At 37.8% G+C, this 9970-nt stretch overlaps 1 protein-coding gene across 1 annotated transcript; it reads left to right on the top strand.

Moving 5' to 3' along the window:
• Positions 1–670: 670 nt before the first annotated feature.
• On the top strand, positions 671–3186 carry LOC311297243 (sialic acid-binding Ig-like lectin 7). Its single transcript, XM_084419462.1, has 7 exons — positions 671–742; positions 892–952; positions 1392–1721; positions 1837–2127; positions 2219–2497; positions 2629–2719; positions 2825–3186. Exons 2-7 carry the CDS (start codon positions 898–900, stop codon positions 2934–2936), a joined length of 1158 nt encoding a protein of 385 aa, XP_084275588.1. The 5' UTR covers positions 671–742; positions 892–897; the 3' UTR covers positions 2937–3186.
• Positions 3187–9970: the final 6784 nt, after the last annotated feature.

The raw sequence follows: 9970 nt of genomic DNA on the forward strand, positions 1-9970 counted from the left end.
AAGCTCTGCTGCTTTCTTCGACCCTCTCTGTCTCTGGTCCTGCGCTGTGCTCACTCAGTGTGCAGTGTGAGAGGGGGAGTGGCCAGCGGCTAGAGCGGCAAAAGCCAGTGTGTGCTTCTTTTACTGATATATATTTAACGATATCTTTTGCATTTCTAATCCAAACAATGTCAAACTTGGCACTGCACTTACTCATGCCCGTAGCAAGACACCTGTCAAGTTTGAAATCCATCGGATGAACGGTTCGAGAGATATGCGAATAACACACACACACACACACACACACACACACACACAGAGAAAGACGTTCCCGTAATTTATAGATAGATATAATATACAGAAGTAAACAGCGTAGGTGACTTACAGATTCAGTTAACATCCACAAATGAATAAGCGTGACGATTCAGGGAGCAGGCGACAGACGTTTCTGTAATTTATGTACAGAAACAAAAATGGAATCCTCATAATTCATTATACAGAAATGAACAAATAATAAGGTATAAAAAAATTATAAGGTATAAAAAAAAAAAAATCATCATTAACAAATAATAAGGTATAAAAAAAAATATAAGGTATATAAAAAAAAAAAAAACATCAGTTTTTTAGAAAATAATTTCATCATCATGGGAGGGGTATCAAGTACACACATCTCTATGGTAATGATAAAATCAGTCAGACCAAGTAAAAAGCACGAAACAGATCTGAAGAAAAACTGCTGTCACATCAGCTCTTCAAATATTAGGTAAGCGACCGTTTTAACAGTTTTGAAAATAAAGGTGCTGTTGTTGTGTCTTTTTTGTAACTAATAATGTCAAATATGACTGTATTTTTATTATTGTCATAGTTGTGCTTTAAACAGTCATGATTTCCGTATTTCTCTCATTATATTAGTCTGAGATGCTGCAAACATTGCTGTTCATCTTAACGGTCGTTCAAATGACAGACAGTTTTGGTGAGTGTTAACTTGTGTATTGTAATTTCATCATGGTTTTATTACTCGATTTTTAGAGAACAAGTATATTTTCTTTTGACTTTTTAGTCATGAAAACATTATCACCATAGGTCTGATTAAATGTTTTAACTATATTGTATTACACAGTTTTCTGAACTTGTCAAGTGTCTGAAAACTCCATCATCTGCTGCACTTCTATAACTTTTACAGATATTTATTTATGACGTGTTCTGTTTTTCCAGTTTAAGAAATATAACTGGGTGTAATAAGTGAAAAACAAAATAATCAATTAATAATGTCAATAAATTGTCTCTTTGATATGAGCCATTGATTTTAATACCATGTTGTAAAAAAAATATGAAAATACACTTGAAAATATTAAGTTTAATAAAACTACAGTATCGTGAAAGTTTTTATTTATTTTGGTTTTTCATTTCAGACCCTGATGAACCGACTAACTTCTCCATTAGCGTAGAAGACAACTTCACTGGAGAGGCTGGTTTGTGCATCAATATATTCTGTTTTTTCACTGTCCCTCAAAGTGTCCCAGAACCCATTAGAAGAACCTGGTTCAAGGGAGATCCACAAAACCCAACTGTTGAAGTTCCTTTTACCAGATCTGCTGTACACTTTCGTTACGAGATAGAGTGCAGCTTTATGCTGGAAAACTTGGTTCAGGGTGAATCTGATGGTGAATACAGATTGAAACTGGAATGGGAACAAGGGAAAGCGTATATCTTTCCTCAGACAGTAAAAATTACTGTAAAAGGTTGGTTGTGTGTGTTTGTATGTATGCAGTTTTAACACAGAAAGTTACACACACATCCAGATTAATTTATAGCATTTCTGACTCATTGTTGACTGACTCAAAACATTGTTTTTAGAGCTCAGCCAGAAACCAACTATAAACGTCCCACAACTCACAGTGGGAAAGAAGGCAGAGATATCCTGCAAAGTTCCAGGAGATTGCATGAATCCCTTAGCAGATATAGTTTGGACAGGGGTTGAGGCTGATGAAATTATACTTAGAGCTTCTGGAGTTCCTGGCAGTGCAAAGCACTATTCAGTATTGACTTTTCATCCTGAGCCTGAACATCACAATACTAAGCTCACCTGCACAGTCATTTTTCAAAAAAGCATACAGACCGAAAGTACTGTGATCCTTAAAGTAAGACGTATGTATCATTTAACATATAACACATCATAGTTTCAAATTTTAAGTAAGGTGATGAAGATTTTTTTTTAATAAACATCATTTTTCTTCAGATGCCCCTAAAATCCTGAATAGCTCCTGTTGTTTGGTGGGGGGTGATGAATTGATCTGCATGTGTGTCAGCAGTGGTGTGCCATTACCCCAGATACACTGGACGATACTGGACGGTGAATATTACAGTACTGCTTCAGCAACGAACACCAGCAGCAGCATCACCGTCTCCATTGCTAGTTTCAGGAACCTCAAAGCTACCATTGCATGTGTCAGTAAGAATCTCATTGGTATGGCAGAAGTGGAAATCCAAGTGCACAATCATGCTGAGAAACCCAAAGGTAGGCAGGACAAAATCATGCGTTGTACAAGCATTTGACAATTTCTGCCATAGTGACTGTATCCATCATTCTGAAGTTGGCTTCTTGTATGAAATTTCCTTTATTCTTCTTTCATTTTTCTCATGATTTAGTAAGTTGGAGTTTGTCCACCCCTTGGATATTTTTTACCCTTTCAGTTGTTGTAAATGTCATCTTCATTTCCTGTTTGACTGTCATCCTACGGTAAGAACTTCATAAACTCAAGAAAATGATGTTGGCTGGCCATTTAGTGTTAAATGTTTGTATTAGTCACTAATGCTACGCATTCTACCATTACCATTTTGACAGAAGGAGAGAAAAACATAAGGAACCAAATGATGACAACCATGTCTACATGACTTCAATGAAGAGAGAGGAATCTGTGTATGAGACTATTAAAATGTCTTCAGAGAGATCTTAGTGGTTTGATAAACACATTACAGCATTTATACACCAAGTGGCTTAAGTGAAACAGTTAGTATGCATATTAGCATGTGCTAATGTCTTAAAACTCCAAATTTAATGGCATTTATTTGTCACTTGATGCCAGCAAAATGCTTTGGAAAAGCAGTTTCACAATCTGTGTAGTATTATCAGTGTTTTAGAAGAGTTTTTGAATCCTTATTTTAAGATATTTTGATAAATAAAAACTGTGATTGTTGTCAAATGTCTTTCATTTTCTTTTGATTGTTTCAATACAGCATAAAATTATCTTTAAGATAAAAAGTTTGACAAAACTCAAACTGTAAAAGAGTATTTTGGCTGATTCTCTCAGGTCTACTTTGAAATTTCCTCTTTGAATCTGTTTGTCAGTTCGCTTTTCGCAATGTTAGACAGTAATATTAAGATGTCCCATGATGTTAATCAAAAGGGTGCTTTTCAATCCGTGAGATAAATGCAAATGTTAAGAACAAACCAATTTCATTTTTAGATCCTATTCATGTTTAAATACTTTCTCCAGTCTCATCATAATATGCAGAGCCAATGTTTTCAGCTTAAAATTATACTTAATTTTTTTTGTCCAGAAAGCTTATTTTATTTCATTTTGACAATATTTTTTCTATTTTTTTTAATGCATGTTTTTGAAAATTTGAGTTAAAATTTTGAGCATTTTTAGGTTTTTCTATGTGTACTGAAGCATTCCTCGCATTCCATTCATTTCTATGGGGGTCAAATTGACCCGCGAGGGAAGGATTTGTTACTTTTTAAAATTTCTACCACAAAACCTCAAAAAAAAATTGTGTATTCGTGGTTCAAGTGCGACACAAGTGCTAGGGTCATGGACCCCTCCGATGAACACTACATTTTTAAAACATTTTCAAACAAAATTTCCAGGTCAAAATGACCCGAGGCAAGGATGAGGGTTAAAGTTTATTGGTCAGAAACACAGTTTATATACTCTCCTTGTTATGCATATTCATTTATTATAGAACAAAGACTTTCAGTACTGATTGAATATTCATTTATTATATGTAGATTTCTTTTACCTATTTTTAAGGTATCAACTCAAATGTTAGATAAAAAAACAAGTGAAGATGAACACAGCAATTCACTATTGTGCACATACACAGTCTTCTACCATGAGTGTGATGAGGCCAGGCCATGATACCTAATTCATCCATGGCTGTTAATTATTGGGCATAATCTGGGGGACCTTAGTGAATTTAGGTATAACTTTTTTAGCAAAATGATTTGGTGTCTTCAAACACAAACACTTAATTTCTTATATATATATATATGGTTAGACTGGTGCCTATCGAAAAAATGTAGATAGAGCATTGTTAGTCTAACAAAATACAAAAGAACTGTGCAAGTTAATATTGCAAATCAACAAAATTTACAATAGTCTGTGTGATTATTGAATATGCAGTACCTGAACATGAAGAAAGAGATGGACGTCTCCTTGCTTATATTATCAGTCAGATAAATATGTTTGACTATTTTAATCTCTCCACCCATTGCATTTGCATGGCATCTGTGATGGCATTTAAGGATCTAGGCATAAGAGTTTGACTCAGGGTGCAATTGTCTCCCTGCCTCTTATGGCAGCTTGCTTTCTTTATCATCTCTGCATTAACTCAAGTCTTTCTCCATGCCGGCCTCAGAAGTGTCAACTTCCACTTTTGAGGGTGAGCTGAAGGCACATCAACCAATGCCTCTTCTTTTGCATCTCTCTCCCTCACTTGTTGCACGTTGAGGCAGCCATCCAAAAAGCCATCTGGATGGAACTGCATGAATCAAATTGACCCTATGTAAATTGTTTATGAGCAAACTGATCTGCATTTCAATCATCTCTTTGCAGAATGGAGGAAACAGCAGTAAACTACTCTTAATTTTCTGGGTATATTACAATGATAATCCTCACAAATACATCAGCATGACATATGGTCAAATTCAGACTTCATTCATAATCAATCTACATAGTCATTACCTTTTTGGAAATTGAGAAATACCTTTTTATTTTGTCATTTACATTTTTTTTATTGTTATTGATGGTTTTTAGAGTTTATCTGGGAAAATGTTCAAATTTGAAAGTTATTTCTGTCTGGCGCCTGTACATAAAAAAAGACTTTAAGGGACTTATTATTCTCAAGAACATCAAACCTTACCTCGCAAGTCAACTTCACAGCCGGGTAAACATAGCAGAGTTGGTGTAACTGGGACTTCAGCTGAAAAAATATCATGCACAACAGTTACACTACAAAGGGCGCTTAACTCAACCCACACTGCAAAGACCCACCTCTAATCAATTTGCTGGAAAACCTCCAGTCCAGTGTTGGAGATGCAAAGGACAACATCCACCTGGAAATTGTGCACTATATTCCACCCTTCAGTCCACATATTCTTCCAGTCACCCTAATTTTGCTGGAAGTAAGCGTTCCATCCAACCTCAGAAGTCAGGAGTTCTGCCTTCTAACAATGCTATGTCTGCAACAGTTCCCTCAAAGACATCCTCCAAGTTTGAAACATTTACCTCTATTGCCTCCAACAAGTTTGTTCCCATACCTCAACAGTTATTTGTTTGCATTAATATTGGAGCCTGGAAAGGAAAGGCCTTCTTAGATACGGGAGCAAGTTATACTCAATCCCCATGACAACCTCCACCCCTGGACACTTCACAACAAAGTCTTTTCCATATGTGCTGTCATCCTCACCTCCAAAGTCCTGGCATACTCTCTAGTCTTAGGTTTGGACTTAAATTTTTTTTCCAGTGGACTGCAGATAAATGTAGCTGACAGGAAATATTCATTCAAGTCAACTCCCAACGAAGAGTATCCTTTCCCACTGGGACAAGCCAGTTGCAGTTGGAAAACCCCATCATCTGAAAAAGAGACCACACATCAAAAGTTCAAACCAGACACTTTCTCTAGATACTGATCACTAAGTACCGTGGATAACCAAACCTTGACAGCTGCTGCAGTATTGAAGGCACACTTACCACCGATAGGAAAACAACAGTTATTGCACCTTCTATCATCCACAAAAGTTTGTCCTCACCAGGCCAGCTTGGAAGGATGACTGTTCTTCAGCATCGTCTCTACACCACTCATCCTGTACCCCATTAAACAAAGGAGAAAAACGTGTAACACCTGAAAAACAAGCTGTTGTCAGAGAACAGTTTAAAGAAATGTTAGAAAAGGGCATTGTGTAACCATCACATTTTGCCTGGGCATCACCTGTTGTGCTGGTCCCCTAAAAAGATCGGAGCTTAAAATTTTGCATTGATTACCGTAAGGTTAATGCCATCACAGAGAGGGATGCATATCCTTTACCAAACATTACAGAAATCTGCAGCCATATTCTCCACCATTGATTTAAATAGTGGTGACTGGCAGGTAATGATGGACCCAAAGAGCAAGTTGAAAACGGCCTTCATCACTTCCTCAGGTCTGTATGAGTTTAATGTTATGCCTTTTGGATTAAATTTTTTTTCCTGCAACGTTCCAGAGGCTGATGGAGACTGTCTTGGGAGAGTTAAGAGGAAAGATGTGCTTCTTATATATTGACGATATCATTATATACTCACCCACTCTTACTCAGCACTTCCATGATCTTCGAATCATCCTTTCCCATCTACAGTCAGCAGGGTTTATCATCAACCTGAAAAAGAGCAAATTCTGTCTTCAAGAATTAACCTTTCTTAGACATGTGGTGAGCCTTAAAAGTATTTCAGCAGATCCCAGGAAAGTGGAAGCTATCAGATCTTATCCTGTGTCTAAGAATCTGAAGGAGGTTCAACATTGTTCCTCATTTCTCTCAAATAGCTGAACCCATCAATGCCCTGAAAAAAAGGACACAAGTTTGAGTAGACCTCACAGTGCCATCAAGCTTTCAATCAGTTAAAAGCCTGTCTGATTTCTCCACCCATCCTGGGTCATCCTGATCTTAAACGCCCATTTGTGGTATACTGTATACAGATGACAGTGACAGTGGTCAAGACTTGAACAAAGCCAAAACTCATTATTCCACCACTGAAAAAGAATGCCCTGGTGGTCTGGGCTTTAGAACGGTGGCAACACTATCTGGAACTGAAATTGTTCACCATTGTTACAGACAATTCAGCATTGCAGTGGGTGATTAATTTCCACCAGCACAACCAGCCGTCTAATCCGTTAGGCTCTTCTCCTACACAAATTTGATTTCGTCATTGAGTATTGAAAAAGACAAACTTAATGTTGCACCTAATGCCTTATCTTTGATGCATGTCAAACCGGAATGTTGTGAAGGAGTGGATTCTGGAATCCACTGCTGCTTCAATGTATATCTAATGAGTGATTATAATCAAGGTATTAATCAATATTTTTCCTTCTAAATATCAGGTGAGTTGAATGACTTATGGCTTATGATATTTTACTTTGTTATAGAAGTTACCAGTGTTATTACTGAAATGTTCTTTTCATGTATTCTCTAATGTCTGTATTTGATGCCCATGCCAGGAATGCAGTAACAGTGCTTGCTCATTTAGCCCGGCTTCCAGAAAGAAAATATGGACTCGTTTTGTGTTTGAGAAAGGTCTTCAACATGTGTCAATACATACATCTGTTTTTCTGGGGTACCCTGACAACTAGGTCACATGGGTCATTGGAACCAATAGTTTAAGTGACCATTTCTTAGCTAAAGTCTTTACTTTACTGTTAGATTAAAGTGTCCTCTCATTGAGAGAAAGAACATTATCTTGATGTTTTGAGAAGAGTCTCCTGTTTATTGTTAGAGCCTGGCCATATCCAACCTTGAAGAAGCTGTGTGTCTGTGTATGTGTTAGTATTCTTGGTTACAGGTTAAGGAACAAGTGGCATTATTGGAGAAATTTAGGGTCCGAGTGTTAGCTGCATAATCGATGGCGATATGATTCAATCTATCTGTCCATGTGTGGAAAATGTGTTTTTATCTATTTCTTAGCCAATCAGAATCATTCAACCTGAAGTAATGACGTAGCTTAGACCTTGGTGAAGGGTATAATAGCTGTGATCTTTGTAACTGTAAGGGGGCGGCCTACGAACTTGTGAGTCTTGAAGCTGACTTCTGCCTGATGAAACTGCAAACTATCATTGCCAGGAGCCATCACCCTCTAGCCCAAGACTGGTTGCCCACTGAAGCTAAACAGGGTTGAGTCTGGTCAGTACCTGGATGGGAGACTCCTGAGAAAACTAGGTTGCTGCTGGAAGAGGTGTTAGTGAGGCTCACCCTGTGGCCTGTGTGGGTCCTAACACCCCAGTATAGTGATAGGGAGACTATACTGTCAAAGAGCACCGTCCTTCGGATGAGACGTTAAACCGAGGTCCTGACTCTCTGTGCTCATTAAAAATCCCATGGCACTTCTCGTAAAGAGAAGAAGATGTGTCCTGGCCACATTCCCTCCAATGGCCCTTGCCAATCATGGCCTCCTAATAATCCCCTTCCATTGAATTGTCTCTATCACTCTCTCTCCTCTCTCCTCTCTCCACCTATAGCTGGTGTGTTGTGAGCGCACTGGTGCCGTTGTACTGTGGCTGCTGTCACATCATCCAAGCGGATGCTATACACTGGTGGTGGTTGAGGAAAGACCCCGACATGATTGTAAAGCGCTTTGGGTGTACAGTTGTACATATGAAAAGCTCTATATAAATGCCTCATTCATCTTCAGTAAAAATTTGCTTTAATTTATTATTATTCTTGTGTTAAATTAACTGCACTTCTAACCCCTGGTCTTAATTAATCATATCTGGTCCTTGGGTCTTTAACTGTAAATCCCCTAACAGTTGCCTGTACACTACCCGCAAGCATGATCTGTCTTTGCTACAGTGTGTTGCAACTGCTAGCTTGCCTGTTGATCTATCTGTTGTGTGCAGTGTGAATTTTGGTTTTGAGTTGATAAGAGGCTGTCAATCTCATTTCCTTTTTGTATATTTTGTTGTGATGGGAAACTGAGACTTTCTGGAGCGTTTGAGGCTTTCATCAAATTGTGCCGAAAAACGGTTCACTACTCGAAGCTTTTAACACAATTTATGTTAGGAAAGTATAGTGTTAAATCATTTAAATAAATAATGCCTCCTAGATAATTATTTCCCTTTTTATGCATCAGGTGGGGTCACGAAGCGGCAACTTTTTCAAACCAGCTGTTCCAGCTTTCCGATACTGCATGACGTTCGAAGCTTGAAACGTCATCAATCACGTGGTATTTTCATTTCGATACAAGCATTGGTACAGTTTGTGATACAATGCTTTGAAAACTGCGATGGAGCATCGGAGCCCAGGTATTTTGATAGGGAATTTAGTTTTTCTGTTAGGAGTTTGTTTAGTGTTTGGTTGTTGTTTTGGCCTTTGCTCACCCCTGAAGGTGTGCTTTCACTTGTGGTTCTGTAAAAAAAAAGTGTACAAAGGATCTTTGGTTGCCAATTCCAGTTTATGTTGCGGCCTCACCCTAGACGAGGTCGTTACATGCCATAGTGCCCATATGTCAAACATCTGTATGAATTCTGAAGTTGGCTTCTTATATGAAATTTCCTTTTTTCTTCTCTCATTTTTCTCATGTTTTAGTAAGTTGGAGTTTGTCCACCCCTTGGATATTTTTTACCCTTTCAGTTGTTGTAAATGTCATCTTCATTTCCTGTTTGACTGTCATCCTACGGTAAGAACTTCATAAACTCAAGAAAATGATGTTGGCTGGCCATTTAGTGTTAAATGTTTGTATTAGTCACTAATGCTACGCATTCTACCATTACCATTTTGACAGAAGGAGAGAAAAACATAAAGAACCAAATGATGACAACCATGTCTACATGACTTCAATGAAGAGAGAGGAATCTGTGTATGAGACTGTTAAAATGTCTTCAGAGAGATCTTAGTGGTTTGATAAATACATTACAGTTGAAATAAAGCTTTTTGTTCAGTTTATACATCAAGTGCATGGCCCTTCTTACTCATTAGCATAACGTGAAACAGCATGTATTTTAGCACGTGCTAATGTCCTAAAAT

This window comes from Rutilus rutilus (genome assembly GCF_951802725.1).
Source record: "Rutilus rutilus genome assembly, chromosome: 9".
In the NCBI taxonomy this organism is placed as follows: domain Eukaryota; kingdom Metazoa; phylum Chordata; class Actinopteri; order Cypriniformes; family Leuciscidae; genus Rutilus; species Rutilus rutilus.